Here is a 21043-nt window from a genome sequence, read left to right as displayed (position 1 = left end):
TGGTTTATTTACAAATCATGATCACCTCGAACAGACAGGAGACCTAATGCTCAACCCTTAACTACTCACTCCTTTAGGTATTGCTTGTGAGGCCAACACTTCAGTGTTGGTGGCCAACCATGCATCATTATGCTACTCCGGAACCGGGGAAATGATTCACCCATCAACCCCATGCAGGTAAATCTACAGCTGCAAGTGCCTTGTTTTTAAGATTGTCACAGCCAAGCACCATGGTGGATTGGCTCGTGTGCCATCAACACCATGAGTGGCAAAACAGGAAGGTTCCTTTACTTCACTCACAGCAGATGGCGCTGCCATCCAGTCTTTCATGCCTCACTACCTTCTACTGTCTGGAATAGGTTAATAAAATAGCAACTAGAGCAAACACTCTCCCAAACGAAGCTCTCACACTACTTGCCAGTGATTGTCCCTTTCATCATTCATAACTCCCATGTCCTCTGTCTCTCGATTGAGAATTGAAGAGACTTCCCAGTAAAGTCTACTCGTGGGTGATCCGCAACCAATACAAAACTTTCCATGCTTCTATAGGCACCTCCCATAGCTCTGCAAATAGCACGACAACTAAGGCATAGCCTTTTGTAATATGTAGCTTGAAACAATATTCCTGATTGTGTTTGATTTTGGTATGCAGAGACCACCTTACCCTCTCTAATCCAACCAAAGGTGTGTGTGCTCCCTACAATGAACCACATGTAGCAAAGCACCCGTCACCCCACAGCCAAGATGTTCTTCTCAACACAACACCCATAAATCTCACCATCTTTGGCCACAACCCCTCACACACACGTCCAGTCAGTGCGAATGCCTGTAATGCTCATTTCGACCATCTGCATGTATCTCTACACACATGATGCCACATGCAACCACCTCAACACTAATACCCAACACGTTTCACTCCACGTACATACTCTGTTAGCAAGGCTGCAAGCTAACCACACCAACACTACATCCAAAAGTATGGATATGCTCACATGGCTCATTGCTCCCGTGATCCAATCACATGTGAACAGTAGTAAATCGGTCCCATTTATACAGTATAATTTAGTTCTAATCAATATTGTCCAAAATCTGTATGCCTGCCCTATGAAAGTTAAAGACCGCAACTGGTGATTAAGTTTAAACATGTTCCGAAAAGTAGTTCAATAATTACTAATTCCTGTAGATGTTAGAACAGGTCACAGAAATTTATGTCTGAGAACAATAAAATATCAACAAAAAGAAAAACGCCTACATGATTAGTTGTAGGAAAATGAACACATGGACAACAAGGAGCGTGCACTTCAGGTTCTCTGGTATTGGGGAAGTTGAGCATTCCTGTTATTAGGCCTTTCTTAAATTTGCACAATACATGGGTCTCGACCACTGGAGAGGGTTTTCAAAAGTATTTATTTACTAACACAAGGTTTCCCAAGCTCCACATTTCCCCTTTCCAGTGTGACACAGTCTCAACACAAATTAGATTAGATAATTTTATTGCACAAATAATTAAAACACAACACAAATTAGCAATTTGCAAATCGCTGTTTGTCCATTCCTCTTACTTTGCTTGGGTTATCCATATAAGAGCACCCAGGTGTCTAGTAACTTTTCCCAATAAATCAGCCATGGAGTAAGACAAGAAGTCCATATCCCACCACATCCCTCAAGATTGATCTGTTAAGTATATGTCTGCTAGATGTTCAAGAGCCCAGACAGACGTCCAAAGAGCCCAGACTGACGTTCAAAGAGCCCAGACTGACGTCCAAAGAGCTCAGACTGACGTCCAAAGAGGTCAATCTGCTCTTGTCTTTGAGGTACTGCAACCCAACATCTTGGTGGCAAGTATATTCAAAAGGGCAGGCAGGAGACCTCAAATGTTCTGCATAATTTGTTTTCCATCACCTGCCAGTAGCATGGGTCCATATATCCCAAAACGCCAACAGTCTAAACTGCAGAGCCAACACTTTTGGCAGTTAACACTTTTATCATAGAATGGATAAGCCTCTGCCTTCTCGCATAGCTTTGAATCCAGCAATTCATTTTCTATGAAGGAATGTATTCAGCAAAAGCTACCAATATGATTTGTCATAAAAAATCCCTCCCAGATGGGGAAAGGAGTCCACCATCTCTTAAAATGGCTGAAAGGATAGTCAGTGACCGTATTGAAAGAAGGGGAAATGACGAAAACGCTTATTTCATTAATGGAATGGGTGTGCTGTAGATCATGATGATGATGATATAGATGTCATACAACCACAGACCACTGAAATATGTACAAAGGTCGCCCACAATCTATGGCGGCAAACACCTGCACCTAATGCGCAGTGCAGCTTAGGGCTGGGCTGTGAGTGTATCAATCAAAAATGTCAAACGTGGCTCCAGGCTTCAAGCTGTGAACAGCACTATGTGCAAGTTCTCAAAAACATCTAGATTTACAAAAAACAGATTTACCTCTGATTGCAGACACATTTTGGTGATGTTTGTGAATGGTTTGCCCTATGTGTTAACCTACCATTATCTTGAGAGGGCTTTTTTAGACCTGTACAAAGTCCTACATGTCCAATCGTCCTCAAGCTCATGATCCATCGTCTCAGATAAGCAAGTACTGTTAATGTTTGGCATAGTGATGACAGGGGGAAAAGGACCAATTTAATTGCTCATCAAACACTTTGCATGGATTATGTTTCGCCTGTATATAAGTCACAAGAGTCACTTGCCTGACCCCTCCAACTTGAATCTGTGAATCTCTGTCACTTTTGTTCACCTGACACCCAAAGACAGGGTTTGTTCCATAACAATATAATTGAATCTGCCTCTATAACAAATTGTTGTCAGGGCTTGCATGTTTATGTCTTAGCATAGCTTTCGTAATCACTTTTTCTTGACGCTCCTAACAAAGCTGAACGCTGTGCTAAATACCTACCTGCCGTGAGGGGAACGGCCTGCTGTGGGGTCGCTGGGCTGCATTTTGGCGGACCTTCATTGCCGTGAGGGGAACGGCCTACGAACACTACAAATCCCGGCATTCCTGTACCAGCGCTTGCCGATGACGACGCTACCCAGCGCCGGACCTCCTTAAAATCGAACAGGCGCTCACGCAGCGCGGGACGCGCGCGGGCAGCGCCCGGGCGAAGCCCGAGCCAAGGGCGGGCCCGTCCTTGCCCGTCTCTGACCGATCCTGACTGGACTGGGCAACATCTCTAACGCTGCTGTGACACTATATCCAAGGTAGAAGGGCGTACTCATCCTTGTTCGGTCTCGAAAGTGATTGTTGCATCCCCTTGTTTAGCTTCATAGTCGCCCATTTTGTACAGCGAGTATTGTGTTCTAGTGGAGTTGTATCTTACTCTCTTGTAATTGTTCCTTTTAGGCTAACGAGCACATTGGCCCTAGTATTGTATGCTTAGTACAAATGGCGTCCAAAGGTAAACGTACATGCGGGGGTGGGTCTGTGACCGGTACACTCGACCATTTTATTACAAGAGCTGTATCATGTCTTGAGCACGAACTGGCTATTACTGAGCGTCGCTTGTCTGTTGAGTTAGCGCAAGCTAGACGCTCTTCCTTGGGAATTTTGGCTGGGGCCAAATCTCCTTTGAAGTTAGCGGTCCAGAATGGGGGCGAATTAGTTCTGCAGGAGAATGTTGGGACAAGTCCTTCCACATCGCAGCCCTGCAGTGTCGTGTGTGATGCCCCTGGGGACTCTGGTGACTCTGCGATAATAGCTCGCAACCCCCCTATCTCTAATAAATTAGTTATAACCCACCCACAGACTAGGGCTAGCAAAAGAATTGTAAATCCCCCTAATGCCAAGAGGAAACGAGTAGGGGGGTCCCAGGGAGGGAGGAAGGCCAAACACCCTAATGTTACGGAAAAATCTCCAATGGGGGTTACACAGGGCGAAGTTCCCTCATCTCCTAGTGGGAATATTACTTGTCATACAGACCAGCCTCAATCGAGTAATATGGTCCTCGAAATAGAAAAAAAATTCCGTTCTCTGATTCTCCCCGTGCTGGAAAGGGTTAAGCAAGTTAGTGAGAAGGTAGATAGATTAGAACAAACTGTTCTGGATAATTTTTGCCCACTGAAAAATGTTATTAAATTAGCTACCAAGGCAAGGGACAATCCTGTAGGGGTGTCCTCTACCCTTCCTACTCCCCCGCTGGCATCCTCTGCTAATGAAGTAGTGCATGGGGCTTTACCCGAGGTCGCTCTCCCCAAGGTACAGGTCATTGATAATTCTAACTTTACTAGTCAATGTATTGATAATTTGGGAGACAATCTTGCGAGTGTGCCCAGTATTAATGCTGGAAAAAAGTCTATGAACCAAAAAAGGTCCTGGGAACCTGGGGTCAAAAACAGTATATCGCCTAGGGCCCATATTCATCTGCCCCCTGCCTGTACACCCTATGTTGCTGTTCTAACTGGAGTCCCTGAACTACAGGAAGGGGTTTCGGAATCGTACCAGCAACTAAAGAACAAAGTTACGTTTTGGCTAAATAGGAACAGACCGCTTCCTAATCACCTAGATGGAAAGATCCTCTTCACTAGAAGGGTTAGCTGGGTAGGTCCAAGACCCAAAGATGTCCCAGGGGACTCCATTTTAGTCAACTTTGGAGATAGTCGTACAGTGCATTATATTTGTGGCTCCCGACTGGCTTGCGACCAGTCAAAAATTAGGGTACACGATCTAGGGTTTTTTTATAACTCTTACCCTGTAGGACTTAGTCCACCTCTGGAAAATTGGGAAGCAAATGATTTGTGCTCCCCAGTAGCTTTTGCCTGACCGACACCTGGGCCGCAGTTATTTACTATACCTCTCAATCCAAGTACTCCTGTTGGAGGGCCTAAGTTCAACAAACCTCTACGTTACTCCCCTGTTACCGGGGTGGACAAGATAATAGATGTAGTTGTAGCAACCCCTGATCTGTCTATGGGACCAGAATGTGGACTCGTGCAGCTGTGTGCGAACTCTGCCCATGTTCAAGGCCAAGGAAGGGAGGGGGGGTCTATGGTCTCTTGGAATATTGCAGGCTTAAAATCAAAAATGGATTCACCGGATTGGCTAGGCTATATAGGCAACTTTGATGTCTGCCTTTTCCAGGAAACCTGGACCTGTGAGCCTCAGTTTCTACAGGGATTTTTGAACTTCTATGTCCCCGCAATCCAGGGTATAAGGGGACGTCCAAAGGGAGGACTGACAATCTGGGTCCGACAGGACATATTTTCAAAGGCTTCTGCAATACCTACTGGGTCCGAAGATATTCAATTAGTGAGGGTGTCACTTGGAACCCTTGGTGATTTGGACATCTACAATTTGTATTTGAGGGACCCTAATAGGACAGGCTCCCAGGTTTTGGCTCTCTTGGTCTCCATTATCGACCAGCACTCAGGTGGGAGGCGAATAGTGGTAGCTGGGGATTTTAATATCACCTTTGAACCGCTCCTAGACCCTGATTCTGGGTGGGGCAATGAAGCTGTGGAAGACCAATTGTGGGGGGTACCTGCGCTTGACCTCAGCCCAATTAAAAGGTGGACTGAGATTATTGTTCAGACCAACGCTCTCTGTTTTGAGCATGGTCTGAGGGCCCTGAATGGGAGGACGCCAGGTGATAAACAAGGGGCGAAGACTTTTGACAATGGTCGACATTCTAGTAGGATTGATTACGTCCTATGTAGCTTGCAATTATGGCAACCAGCTTTAGATATGGTTGTTGAGGTTAGAGTTGAGAGTGACCATAACCCTATCTGTGTTGCGCATAGATGGTGGTCTAGTAATCGCTTAATAGCTGGTGGAATGGTTCCGTGCCTGCCTGAGGTAACTCTAACAAATAACATGCGTAGACTTAAGTGGGGGGAGCTCGAGCATAACACCTTGGCCATTGCCGATATAGATAACAAATTAGTTGATTCTATTGTTGAGCTTGAGGGTTTGCTATTCCAAGATCCAGGCAATAATAAAGTCACTGCATGCCATGAGAAGTTGTTTGCTGAAATAGGTTCCTATTTTACGAAGCCCTTGAGGAACACGAATAAGGCTCCAACTAAGAAAAATAGATGGTACGACGGTGTTTGTAGGGAATCCAGGTCCACCCTAGTGAAAGCCCTGTCTAATGGTGGACTGGAGGGTATCCGCTCCGCCAGACTAGCATATAAAAAAGCTGTAAGGATGGCCAAAAAAAACTGGGACGAGCAACACTGGCTGGATTTAAAAAGCGCATGCCATACCCGAGATTCCCGGCTATTTTGGAACATTCTCAAGTGGGGCCATGGTGGGCGCCCTGATAGCCCCTCCAACTATGTTTCACAGGCAGAGTGGGTACAATATTTCAAACCTCAATATGCTTGTAACATTTTGTTTAACTTTGCATGGGTGCCAAATCATGTTTTCTATTCCCAGGGTCCCTTTTGTATCCAAGACGCCAGTAGGGCTTTGTGCTCAGTTACCAGTGGACGTGCCCCCGGCCAGGACAGGGTTCCTTCGGACGTCTTTCTCCACAATAAGGGTAACTGGAGCAAGTATATAACCCTATTGGCTAACGCTGTGGCTGTAGGCGCGCCAGTCCCAAAATCCTGGAGGGGGGCAGTTATTATACCTGTATTCAAGAAAGGCGACAGGACGCTCCCGGGAAACTATAGGCCAATTAGCCTCATCGATTCCATTCAGAAGGTGGTAGGGAGGATGGTCTTGAACCAAATACAAGAATGGATGGATGATAATAACATTTTGTCACCCTTCCAAGCTGGTTTTCGGAAACTAACCAGCACGGTGGACCAAGTCTTTTACTTTGTCCAGCTCCTCTGGAAGGTGGTGACATTGGGGAACGGCAGTCTTTATGTAGCTTTTGTTGACTTAAGGGCTGCCTTCGATCTTGTACCACGACACCGGCTGTGGGCAGTTCTAGAGAGGCTAGGTCTTCCCAAAGAAATTCTGACTATGGTGATGCGTCTGCATGAGTCTAACTATGCTAGGATTCAGTGGGGAGGGGCGGGAGAGGATACATCTGAGTTCCCGGTTGAGCGTGGTGTGAGACAAGGTTGTACTATGGCACCCACGCTCTTCTCACTTTATATCAACTGGATAGTCGAACTCATGCTCTCTGCTAATACCGACGCTCCAAGGTTGGCTGGTGTTTCCATCCCCATATTATTGTTTGCAGATTATACGCTTATCGTATCCAGAACATCTAATGGTCTGCAAAAAGCCCTTCGCCTGTTTGATGAGTTTTGCCTTGATCATGGTTTAGAGGTTAATGTGGCAAAAACGAAGTTTATGGCCTTTAACCCTCATAGCAGCTTTCAAGGGAAAAGAGTGTTTATGAATGGGCAACCCTTAGAATTAGTGACCAATTTTACATATCTTGGATTGCAAATCTCAAATAATAATAATTGGCGCAGACATCTGGAAATGGCCTCCCTAAGATTTAAGCAGATAACTGGTGCTTTGACCAGGGAATTTAGTAGGTCATTTACGAAACCAATAAGCCCGGTTTTGCAAGTATACGAAGCAAAGGCCCTAAACTCTGTCCTTTATGGGGCGGAACTTTGGGGCTTTGAACAGCTAGCGACTTTGGTAAATGTGGAGCATAAATTCCTGCGTAAAATAACTGGTCTTCCTCAGAGCACCCCTCTGATCCCACTTAGGTATGATCTGGGCAGGAGGTCCATTAAGGATATTGCAAGACTCCGTCCGGTTCTATACTGGCGGAGGCTTTGGACTACTCCTGAACTTTCCCACTATGCCAAGGGCCTGAATGACATTATAAAATCTGATGTTTTTCACAAAATTGAGTGGCTGAAGAACTTGCATGCGTCTTTAAAGGACATGGGTATGGAAGGGTTGTGGACCGACCCAGCTTCTGCCCAGTTTCCATCAAAAAGTTCTCTTAAAATAGCATACTGGGAAAGAATAGATTCCCAGGTACTGAATAAAGCAACTGGGATGTCTGGGAAATTTTTGGAGTTCAAAGATTCCCCCTATTTGGAACAATACTGGGATGTGGTGACTAATGTGGGTGACAGGAAACTTTATTTCCAGTTTAGAGCTGGTTCTTTGCCCCTTAGATCTTTGACTGGAAGGTGGGCCACGAACTCGGAACTGCAATGTCCTGCATGTGGGGCTGCGATGGAATCATCTCCCCACTTTCTGTTTGTCTGCCCGGCACTTGCCATTCCAAGGCGTGTTTGGCTCACACCAATGTGTAGATTGCTCGGCACAAGGAGCAGCACTGTAGCTTTACGCATTCTGCGCACTAGCTCTTTGACATTTGTCTCTGTTGCATTGGCAAAATACCTGGGCTGGGCATGGGCATTGCGGAGAAAATCAATTAAGCGCTCCCTTGATGGTCCCTAATGAATTCAGTGTTCGGGTCTTCCCCACTTTTAAGCTGTACCAGGGACAATTTTAATCTAAAAAAAAAAAAAAAAAAAACCTTTTATTACTAAATCTCAGTCTGTTGAAGTGTTTAATATTTTTTTAACAAGGCTCTTTTAATAAGGTATTTTAATGTATTTATTGAAATGTATGTTTTAGGTACTATGTTTGTGTCTTTTATGATTGTATTTTTAAATCGAATAAAGACTGATTGATTGATTGATTGACTTTTTCTTGAGTGGATTCGAAAATCTAAAATGAAAGATTTGCAGAAACACTTTCTGCCAGTTCCAAATGCCTTTTGTAGGGTTTGAGCTGTGGGTTAGACCCATTAATCCACAATAAAGGACATTACTGTGCACTTTTTATGACAAGATATAATATTAACATTGCTATATTCCACATAATTTAGGTGCTTCCCCAATTCACAATGATTGAACCTACATGCTTTCTTTTGCTCTCATTGACACAACTCACTATATAACATGTTTTGACCACCATGGGTCAACCTTGCTCTTATCTCAAAGTGAAATTTAGCCTGAATTGCAAAATGTATTACAGAAGTAATCATTTCTTTGGTTGTTAGCACACGGTATGCTATTTTTAAGGTTAGTGCTATAATAATCAAGTCAGGATTGAAATGGTAGATGGTAATGGGGAGGGAGGAGGTGAGAACAGAACTATCCCTGAAATATATCTTGGAGTTTAAAGCCAGCCTTTGAAACCATGGTAAAGAGAGCTGATACGAATAACACAAAAATATGCTGAAATACAATGCGGCTCATGGAACAACAACTTCAGCCGAGCACAGCTGCAGCAGAAGATAAGCTTGCTACCTAGAATTGCTCATCCCCTTCCTTCTCTTTAACGTTTGACCCTAAAAATCTTACCGAGCAAAAAGCTCTACAAAACAGTGAGCAAAGTTAGGATGTCAAGCAGAAGATTAAATATTTTAGGTGAAATTCAATATATTACAACATTAATTCCTTTTTCACAACTATGTGACATTGGTATACATTCAAACTACAAATAAACTCGAACTACAAAACGTAAAAAGACAAGTTGTTTGATCTGTCTCTGTGAAATGCCCCTGATTTCCGTACCTTGATGGGCATCTGGCTGTTTTTTTCTGTCCGGTTGCTTTGTAAACTGAGGCCTTTCTCTTTCCTCCTCCTCTTCACCATCTCTCGGTGCTCCCTCTGTTTGTTCTGCACTTCGATGAGCACGGTGATGAAGGAGTTCTTCACCTCCTTCTCAAAGTCCAGCTCGTCGCGGCGGGCCAGCTGCTGCACCAGCTCCTCCGAATAATCAGAAATGGCGCTCTCCACCCGGTCCAGCAGCGCCCTCAGCTCCACCCCGGACATGTGTTGTAGGGCTTCTACGGGCACAAAGAAGTACAGAATATTAGAATGGAAAACATACTGTAGTAAGTGACATTTGCGTTAAAATCTGACAGTGGAGCGTGACTGAAGAGAGCGTGGCATTTTAGACTTAGCAATATGTGCTGAACAATGAATTTTGAAGAGAACACGACTGCCATTTTCTTGGTTGATTCAGTGACCGCCATATAGAACCTTTATGTTAGAAAGTCAGATAGGAAGTTAACAGAAGACCTTTTCGCAGTATTGGCACTTGTATGGTTCAACTCTCTGTTGTTTTTAGTACATAGAAAATGCATCATAAACGGCAGCTCAGAGCGCTCCCCATCTGAATATTTAGATATGAATAAACAGAACATTCCCCAAACTCCCTGCTGGGGACCACAACCTAGAAAGTGTGTCAAAAAAGTGGTCTCTCGTGTCTGGGCATGTCTCTTCCATTAGTACTCTCCTGGTTGGAATTAACAAAAAGCTCCGTTAGTTGAACACGTCAGTTTTCCAAATTCGGAGTATAGCAAGCCGATAAAGGTTTCCGAGTATGAAGTTCCTCGTGCTGCGAGCACGAGGGTCAGCCTCTCCACTCCCAGTATATACCCGAGGCGATGAAGCCAGCCCTGAATATAAGGAACCCGCCCCGTCCCCCAGTGTGTCGAGATGTTCTGCAAGACTGCTCACAGAGCCAATCCAATTTGTTGGCTCCTACGGGCCTTGAGTGGAAAGGTGAGAGTGTTGGGCAACCCCAATATTATGAAGGGAGGGAATCGAGGGAGCTGAGGGTTTAGGTGGGTGTCTACGACGTCAAATAGTTGCGTCCAGTAGGTGGTGAGTTTTGGGCAATCCCATAGTGGTGCAGTAAGGTGCCGGGGAACCGCAGCCACACCAGCACTTGGGTGTATGCGCGGGGTTACCTCGGTGCAGGCGGACTGGTGTGAGGTACCAATATGTGGTGATCTTGGTGGCCCTTTCAATACTGCCCTTATTACAGGCTGTGTGTCACATGCGGTAATATATTTCCTCCCATTCCTTCTGGCCCAGTTCCAGTTACCATCTTCACTGACTTGTCAACTTGACCACTGTGGTGGGTGGGTGAAAAAGGTCGTAGAGCTTGAAAATGAGGTGTCTATCTGAGGCCTTAGTTACCAACCACTTTTCAAAAGTGGTGAGGGGACATTGTGCTTCCAGACCTGTAGGGTGCATTACCCAGTACCGAATCTGGTGGTAGTGTAACTGCTTGGATTCAAGTAGTGCATAGTTGTATCTGAGTTGTTCAAAAGGTATGAGACCTTCCTTGTTAAACAGGTGGCCTATGGATCGGCATCAGGCTCGCTCACAGCATTGAAATGCTGTGGAAGTTAGCCCGGGGGTGAAATCCTCATTGCCCACTGTTGGTGTCAGCGGTGAAGGGAATATAGTTAGATCCCCCCGCTCACTCACTCGGTCCCAGATCTCTAGAGAGGCTTTGGTGATAGGGGAGAGATAAAAGCTTTGGTTGGGCAGTCATATGAAGACAGGAGATTTTCACCACTCGTGACATTCAGGAAGGAGGTCCGGGGTAGCGACGGACAGAGCGCTGCCTCACGCCCTGAGTTGTGACCAGGAGTGTGGGACGCTCCTCGATCTCTTGACGGATGACCTTAATACTTCCCGACGGTGCTGTACATCTACCGTTAAGCAGGTACCACTGTTGGTTGTATCGTTCCCTTTATGTCCCTTAATACACTTGATCACATTGCAGTAGTGTTGTGTTATAGTCCTGAAGAAAGCCATGGTCATCTTCTTGAGACGTTAGTTGGCTGAAACATGTAGACCCAAACTTAGAGTGCGTGTTCCTTATCTTTTGGTGTACACGTTTCACTCTATCATTTCTGCTTTTTTAATGTTGATATCACTGGATATTCAATAAAGCCTTTTTTCCAGTGTTAATCAATTTTAACATCACGTTTTCACACACTGCACCTTATCTCACTACACTATAGGCAGCTTCCTCCTATTTTGGGAGTGATTCCCTCCTAGTTGTATTAGCTTAAGCATCCATGAGCTCCTCCTTCTTATAGTAACCTAAGGAGTTGTAGCTCTTTAACCGCACCAGGTGCGGTTAAGGGAGGTCCCAGATGATGAAGCATGCCACCTCGGTGGGTGATGGGACTCGGTCCTTCTTGAAGGATTCCCTTATTTAGAGTTGTAGCTGGTTTCTTTGCACATAAAATGTTTGTGTTTAGGTAGACCTATATAGACCCACGGACTCTGTTGTTGTCCTATTCACAGTACTTGGGGATTTGTCCGCGCTGGTCTCTAAACTCCCTTAGACCCTCTACTTACTTTTGTATGTCGACAGGAGATTTTCCACAGGTGCTTTCCCACCACTGCTCTGTCCATGAACAGCCAGTGCTGCTAAAAACATAATCAGGTCTAGTACCTCTCTTAGCGCGCAGGTGCGTAACCATGAGTCCGTCGACTCCACCGGCTCAAGGGAGCCTGAATATAAAGTTACATCAGATTGGTCGCACACTGCTACACCTACCAGTCGTCTTCCCCCAATGAAAATGGTCCCTGAAGGTCAGCGTCGGCGGATACACCTATGCTCAAGAGTGCGTGCAAGTATGCGTGGCGTGTGCCATCCCTGGACACGTGTTTCGAGGTAGTTGCCTCTCGTCAGCAGGGAGTAGGAAAATGAGAGTGGGGTTGCTGTGTAAGCTGCTAAAAACATAATCAGGTCTAGTACCTCTCTTAGCGCGCAGGTGCGTAACCATGAGTCCGTCGACTCCACCGGCTCAAGGGAGCCTAAATATAAAGTTACATCAGATTGGTCGCACACTGCTACACCTACCAGTCGTGTTCCCCCAATGAAAATGGTCCCTGAAGGTCAGCGTCGGCGGATACACCTATGCTCAAGAGTGCGTGCAAGTATGCGTGGCGTGTGCCATCCCTGGACACGTGTTTCGAGGTAGTTGCCGCCGCTGACCTTCAGGGACCATTTTCATTGGGGGAACACGCCTGGTAGGTGTAGCAGTGTGCGACCAATCTGGTTTAACTTTATATTCAGGCTCCCTTGAGCCGGTGGAGTCGACGGACTCATGGTTACGCACCTGCGCGCTACGAGAGGTACTAGACCTGATAACGATTTTAGCAGCTTACACAGCAACCCCACACATTTTCCTACTCCCTGCTGATGAGAGGCAACTACCTCGAAACACGTGTCCAGGGATGGCACACGCCACGCATACTTGCATTCACACTCGAGCATAGGTGTATCTGCCGACGCTGACCTTCAGGGACCATTTTCATTGGGGGAACACGCCTGGTAGGTGTAGCAGTGTGCGACCAATCTGGTTTAACTTTATATTCAGGCTCCCTTGAGCCGGTGGAGTCGACGGACTCATGGTTACGCACCTGCGCGCTACGAGAGGTACTAGACCTGATAACGATTTTAGCAGCTTACACAGCAACCCCACACATTTGCTACTCCCTGCTGACGAGAGGCAACTACCTCGAAACACGTGTCCAGGGATGGCACACGCCACGCATACTTGCATTCACACTCGAGCATAGGTGTATCCGCCGACGCTGACCTTCAGGGACCATTTTCATTGGGGGAACACGCCTGGTAGGTGTAGCAGTGTGCGACCAATCTGGTTTAACTTTATATTCAGGCTCCCTTGAGCCGGTGGAGTCGACGGACTCATGGTTACGCACCTGCGCGCTACGAGAGGTACTAGACCTGATAACGATTTTAGCAGCTTACACAGCAACCCCACACATTTTCCTACTCCCTGCTGACGAGAGGCAACTACCTCGAAACACGTGTCCAGGGATGGCACACGCCACGCATACTTGCATTCACACTCGAGCATAGGTGTATCCGCCGACGCTGACCTTCAGGGACCATTTTCATTGGGGGAACACGCCTGGTAGGTGTAGCAGTGTGCGACCAATCTGGTTTAACTTTATATTCAGGCTCCCTTGAGCCGGTGGAGTCGACGGACTCATGGTTACGCACCTGCGCGCTACGAGAGGTACTAGACCTGATAACGATTTTAGCAGCTTACACAGCAACCCCACACATTTTCCTACTCCCTGCTGATGAGAGGCAACTACCTCGAAACACGTGTCCAGGGATGGCACACGCCACGCATACTTGCATTCACACTCGAGCATAGGTGTATCTGCCGACGCTGACCTTCAGGGACCATTTTCATTGGGGGAACACGCCTGGTAGGTGTAGCAGTGTGCGACCAATCTGGTTTAACTTTATATTCAGGCTCCCTTGAGCCGGTGGAGTCGACGGACTCATGGTTACGCACCTGCGCGCTACGAGAGGTACTAGACCTGATAACGATTTTAGCAGCTTACACAGCAACCCCACACATTTGCTACTCCCTGCTGACGAGAGGCAACTACCTCGAAACACGTGTCCAGGGATGGCACACGCCACGCATACTTGCATTCACACTCGAGCATAGGTGTATCCGCCGACGCTGACCTTCAGGGACCATTTTCATTGGGGGAACACGCCTGGTAGGTGTAGCAGTGTGCGACCAATCTGGTTTAACTTTATATTCAGGCTCCCTTGAGCCGGTGGAGTCGACGGACTCATGGTTACGCACCTGCGCGCTACGAGAGGTACTAGACCTGATAACGATTTTAGCAGCTTACACAGCAACCCCACACATTTTCCTACTCCCTGCTGACGAGAGGCAACTACCTCGAAACACGTGTCCAGGGATGGCACACGCCACGCATACTTGCATTCACACTCGAGCATAGGTGTATCCGCCGACGCTGACCTTCAGGGACCATTTTCATTGGGGGAACACGCCTGGTAGGTGTAGCAGTGTGCGACCAATCTGGTTTAACTTTATATTCAGGCTCCCTTGAGCCGGTGGAGTCGACGGACTCATGGTTACGCACCTGCGCGCTACGAGAGGTACTAGACCTGATAACGATTTTAGCAGCTTACACAGCAACCCCACACATTTTCCTACTCCCTGCTGACGAGAGGCAACTACCTCGAAACACGTGTCCAGGGATGGCACACGCCACGCATACTTGCATTCACACTCGAGCATAGGTGTATCCGCCGACGCTGACCTTCAGGGACCATTTTCATTGGGGGAACACGCCTGGTAGGTGTAGCAGTGTGCGACCAATCTGGTTTAACTTTATATTCAGGCTCCCTTGAGCCGGTGGAGTCGACGGACTCATGGTTACGCACCTGCGCGCTACGAGAGGTACTAGACCTGATAACGATTTTAGCAGCTTACACAGCAACCCCACACATTTTCCTACTCCCTGCTGACGAGAGGCAACTACCTCGAAACACGTGTCCAGGGATGGCACACGCCACGCATACTTGCATTCACACTCGAGCATAGGTGTATCCGCCGACGCTGACCTTCAGGGACCATTTTCATTGGGGGAACACGCCTGGTAGGTGTAGCAGTGTGCGACCAATCTGGTTTAACTTTATATTCAGGCTCCCTTGAGCCGGTGGAGTCGACGGACTCATGGTTACGCACCTGCGCGCTACGAGAGGTACTAGACCTGATAACGATTTTAGCAGCTTACACAGCAACCCCACACATTTTCCTACTCCCTGCTGACGAGAGGCAACTACCTCGAAACACGTGTCCAGGGATGGCACACGCCACGCATACTTGCATTCACACTCGAGCATAGGTGTATCCGCCGACGCTGACCTTCAGGGACCATTTTCATTGGGGGAACACGCCTGGTAGGTGTAGCAGTGTGCGACCAATCTGGTTTAACTTTATATTCAGGCTCCCTTGAGCCGGTGGAGTCGACGGACTCATGGTTACGCACCTGCGCGCTACGAGAGGTACTAGACCTGATAACGATTTTAGCAGCTTACACAGCAACCCCACACATTTTCCTACTCCCTGCTGACGAGAGGCAACTACCTCGAAACACGTGTCCAGGGATGGCACACGCCACGCATACTTGCATTCACACTCGAGCATAGGTGTATCCGCCGACGCTGACCTTCAGGGACCATTTTCATTGGGGAACACGCCTGGTAGGTGTAGCAGTGTGCGACCAATCTGGTTTGACCAGGCTGTATTGAGCCAGGTGGGGTATCCTCGATGCCCCGGAGTTGACAAGCTCCTTTGAAGGAGCAAAGTTGATGAAGCTTGCTGTTCAGGCACAAAACCAGCAGTAAGGGATGCCCCCAAAAGAACAAGATGCTTTTACTTCTAAGGAGGGCGGTGACCGCACGCAGAATGTGTTCTTTTAGTGGGAAATGATGAGCACATACCAGTATGTACACTGGTGCCGCAGAATCTGGTCTCTTAGGGCCCATTCTATGTGCTCTATCAATTTTATTGTCTGTCTCCGATGACACCTCTAGAATTGAATAAAAAGAGTTTTATGATGAACAGGGTTAGATCAGCTCCTTCAGCCCTAGTAGGTATGCCTCTAATGATATGTTGTTACGCCTCAATCAGTTTTCTAAATCTTTGGTGTGGGCTTCGAGGTTGAGGTCAATGACTTCCTGCTGCAAATGTTCAATCTTCTCATCACTGCTTGCTTCGTGGTGCTCTAGCGAGGAGACTCTGTTACCCAGGCTATCCTTGAGGTCGGTAGAAAGATCTTTCTTGAGGGTTTGGAGACAGTGGAGGCTCCTCGGCTAAGGCAGAGGAGTGCCGCCCCACTCCTCTTTGACAAGTGGAAAAAGGAAAAATAAAATGATAATAACACAATGTTATTATCATTTTATTTTTCCGTACTGAAGCAGCTGGGCTGGGCTGTCGTCACAGCAAGCAGGGAAGGAGTGGTTGGGGCACTTAGGTGCGCATGACAGTTTGGCTGGCCATATTGGGCCATCCAAACTATCATGCACACTTAGCATGTTCTCACACCCGGCTGTATTGCACAGTCTGGGTGCAGAACATGCACAGGCTCCCACTCCCTGTCTGAGCGCCAAACCAATCACAACGCTGCTGACTTGCTGGTGCCAGCAGCGTCATGATTGGCTTAGGGGAGCACTTTTGTGCTTCCTGCTTCCAGCAGGAACAGAAGAAGACGGAGGCGAGGTGGTGGCCGGCAGCCTGGCAAGTCACTTTTATTTTTTTTCCTACCCCCTGCCCCACCCACACAACTCGGTGGCAGCTGCCACTGTTTGGAGATCATCTCGAAGTGAAGCAAACAGGGCCTCCAAGAAGGGACAGATGACTGGGGCGTCCACCGCCTCGTTATCTGGTGTGGCTGTCAAGCAAGGGGTTGATATAGGATCTCCAACCTGGGGTTCTGGGAGCTTGGTGAGCATGTCTTTCAGCGTACAGTCCTTATTTCCTCTTCCAGCTGCCATAATTGCTATTGTCAGTTGAACTCTTGATGCTGAAAGGAAGGAAGGAGTCCCCCAGTCCATCCAATCTCCCAAAGCTCACCTCTAGCAGGGTCTTGGCACAGTCTCTGAGATGCCCAGTAGCGAGCTGGTCATGGTGCAGAGCCATCCGCTTGTGGCTCCTCCAAAGCTTACAGCCGTCTGTACATGTACGGCAAATGGTGCTGTTGTAGTGAAGGTACTCTGCTTAATACAGGGAGCGCACAGTCTACGGAGCAGCCCCTTCGGTGCCTTGGCATCTCCAGTATGTGGGTGTAAGCTATGCCTGTGGAGCTGGTGGCCCACTTCCACGATGGGCCCTGGGTCCGGCTGTAGCCCCCTGGCAAATCTACAGCAGTGAGAGGGTCAGGGGCCAGAGTCAGTCTTGAAGATGCCTTGGCCGTGAGGGAGCCACTGAAATCCCTATGGTAGCCGGTTCGCTAGGCCTCAGGTCCGCACTCTCTCAAACATGAGCACATTATAACTCATTTGCTCTTTCATTCAAGTTTAATACAGGGATTCTCTCTAGTTTCAATTTATTCAGATTAGCATACTTTTCTAGTGTTCTGTTGCCTTAGATTTGAGTTTACACCTTAGTGTATTTAATGTTGATGATTGAACACTACTTTGCAACCCATATGTCTTTAATGTAACCTTGCTGTTGACTTGGCCCTTTCTGCAGGGTCATCCCCGAACTTTTTGCCTTTACCCTCCTGTCTTCTGAACACATTTTTGTTGGACTTTAGGATTGTTAACCAGTGCAAAAGTGCTTGAGCTCTCCCTTCTTAACACGGTAAAATTTGCTTACACCAAATTGGCACATTTAATTTGCCTGTAAGTCCCTGATAAAGTGATGCATCATGTACACAGGGCCTGTACATTAAATGCTACTAGTGGGCCTGCAGCACTGACTGTGCCACACACTTAAGTAGCGCTTTTAAACAGGTCTCAGGCCTGCCTTTGAAGTCTGTGTGTGCAGTCTTAAATTGTCATTTTGACCTGGCAAAATAAACCTCTTGCCAAACCTGAGCCTTCCTTTTTAATACATATGTCACCCCTAGCTTAAGCCCTAAGCAGCCCATAGGACAGGGCTCAGTGTATTTTTTTTGTCAAAATTGTTTTTATTTAACAGTCGTCTAATACAGGGTATGATAGCATAGCAGAGTACATACAACAGTGTTATTGAAATTAAAATAACCAGTCCAGGCGTCCAACAATAGGAAACAGATAAAATAATGATCCACGAATTGGGGCCGAGGCCCTGTTTCCGCAACAGTGTCTGGTAAAACATGAGTCTACATATATCGGACATAGAGTATGCGTCTCCGCATCTGCATTTCAGTTTAAGATTATGCTACTGAAGCAACTAGGATAGCCAATGTAACAAACACATGAAACACAAAGAAATCAAAGAAGAATCCGCAGCAGCTCCAGCAGATCCCATTGTGTGTTCTACCTCCCCCTGAAACCCGTCCGTGAGAGGAGAGTGGAGGCATAGAAGCAGGGACAAAAAAACAGGGAGGTGGAGCCTCACCCCATGTGTAGGGAGGGGGTAAGGGTGCCAAGACATAAGGGCGTCCCAGGATACCCAGAGCCCCACCCAAAACGGGGTGCTTCATCCCATTGGTTAAAAACATTGGCAGACACCCATCCAGGGATCTGGGGGTCCGTGCTATACATCAAACAATGGTGTCTCTGAGTTTGCTACTCAGGAATGCAACATAGGCTCCTCGGCTGTCAAACCCTCCAATATGTCACCCCAAAGCTATAAGTCCCGGTCTGCATTCGCATCCATGCAGACGAGTCTTATTCGCCAATCCTCCCTCACTCCCCACTCGCGCAGGTCTGTCCTCCATCTGTTCAGCTTAGGGGAACTAGGATGCGTCCAATGAATAGAGTGGTGCCATTTAGCCAACACCAATCCCAACTGGGCAAACTTATATTTCATCCGAGTCCCTTGTTTTGGAGTCCGCAAAAAGCCCAGCAAGCAATGTTTGAATGAGGTCTCTATCAGGACCCGAGTAATCTCCCACAACTCCTGCAAAATCCCATCCCAGTAGTGCAGCGGTTTAGCACACACCCAGGTAATATGGACGAATGTCTCCAGCTCCACTCCACAGCGGGGGCAAGCGGGAGATTGCATGGCGTTAAATCTATGCAAACGTTGAGGAGTTAGATAGGTGCGGTGTAAATAAAAAAAACTGGGTGAGCTTGTATTGGGTGTTACTGGCAACCTCCTGGGCATGTGTTATAGACCGTCCCCACTCACCCTCCATGAGGGTCTTTGGTAGGTCAGCCAACCACCTGTCGCAAACTCCTGTAACATTTACCCTGTGGTCAGCTTTCAAGGATTTGTGTACACAGGGGATCAGGCCTTCGGAGGAGCCTGGATCCTGCAGCAGCTGCAGCTTCTGCGATACCTCTGGCTTTGCCAGGAAACTGACCCAGGTCTTGCGTGATGTGTGTGAAACCTTAGCATATTGAAAGAATTGGCTGGGTTGTTATTGAAAGAATTTCAGAGCCTTTTCTAATGTGAGGAAAGTGCAGTTGAGGTATAAGTCCCCAGCAGTGGAGCAACCACCATCATATCACTGTGTTAGATCCATTACGGATGGTATCTGCCAGAAACTGGGTGACCATTGAAGGGACAGCAACCTGACATAAGGGGCCCTACGAAGTGCTATCATAACCACACATTCCCAGACCTCTGCGAACTGAAGGGCGATAAACGGGCAGTCAACCGGCACCCTCGATCCCCTCATCAGGTACCCAGAAATGTATGCCCCTCACCCCACTCCGCCAACAGTGCCTTCTCCCCATTCAGGCCACCGGCACGCAACTGCACATCGTACTGTAACAGTCCACCAAATAATACATACGCTGGTTTGGAAAATCTAAGTCTTGAAGCTTCATGTCAAGTTTTAGCACCTCCAACTTCACCCTGCTCTGCTCACCAGCCCACACCAGGGATACCAGCAGGCTGTTCAGTCTAGTAAAGGTAGCATGATGTATACGGCAGAGGGAATTTTGCAGGACATACAGACAGCGCAGGAGCAAAACCATCCTGCTCAAAGCCACTCTAATCATGAGGGAAAGGAGCAGGCAGTTCCAAAAACTGATCGAGGCCTCCAGATGATCAAAAACTTCACCAATATTCAGACTGTCACCGGCCTCTGAGAGTGGGCCACATGTATGCCCAGGTAGTGGAAATGATTCCACTCTCAGAGGAGCCCTGTCACAGGGAGAGTGGCAGCATCCACTCCAATCAAGCCAGCCAGAGGAAATAGCACCAACTTCTGGTGATTGACATGTAATCCAGAGACCTCCTCAAATGGAGTCATTATCTCCAGCAACTCAGTCACCAATCGCTCTAGGCGACTGACATAAATTAACACATCATCTGTGTATAGGGCGACAAAATGAGTGCATCCCCCCACCACGATACTCCAACGGGCCATGTCACGGCATAGCCTAATCGCCAGGGGCTCCATTGCCAAGGTGAAGAGAAGCGGGGACAGGGGTCAACACTGCTGCATACCTCACTCCATAGGTAAACATTCAGAGACTACATTTCCATTTCGGACCTGTGCCACAGGGTGGATATATAACAGCTGAATCCCCAAAAAGAATTCTGGACCTAGTCCTATCCTCCAAAGCACATCCCAGAGACAGTCTCATCCAAGAGTATCAAAGGCTTTTTCATAATCTAACGTCACTACAGCGGCCTTCAGGTTCGTACCAGAAACTGAGTGGAGTACATGGGACAGCCGTCGCAGGTTCATCTGCGTTCCCCTACTGGACATTAAGTCACATTGGTTGTCATGGACCAGATGAGCTATTACCCATCCCAAACGCATTGTGAAGTCCTTCTCCAAGACCTTGGTTCCAACTCACAGCATGTACAGGGACAGTAGGAGCTGGGGTCCTTCAGCGCTTTGCCAGGCTTTG

The 21043-nt window shown here is 47.5% G+C and overlaps 1 protein-coding gene across 4 annotated transcripts in view; it reads right to left on the bottom strand.

Annotated features, from left to right (window-relative positions):
* FEZ1 (fasciculation and elongation protein zeta 1) overlaps positions 1 to 21043 on the bottom strand; it is a 493775-nt gene that overhangs the window by 148712 nt on the left and 324020 nt on the right. For all 4 annotated transcript variants that reach the window (XM_085646026.1, XM_085646027.1, XM_085646028.1 and 1 more), the window contains one exon: positions 9478 to 9752. In XM_085646026.1, the coding sequence (XP_085502152.1) occupies positions 9478 to 9752 (275 nt within the window). The remainder of the gene's footprint in view (positions 1 to 9477; positions 9753 to 21043) is intronic.

The sequence above is a fragment of the Triturus cristatus genome, chromosome 3_1 (genome assembly GCF_964204655.1).
Source record: "Triturus cristatus chromosome 3_1, aTriCri1.1, whole genome shotgun sequence".
NCBI lineage: Eukaryota > Metazoa > Chordata > Amphibia > Caudata > Salamandridae > Triturus > Triturus cristatus.
This window is presented reverse-complemented; position numbering and strand designations above follow the sequence as displayed.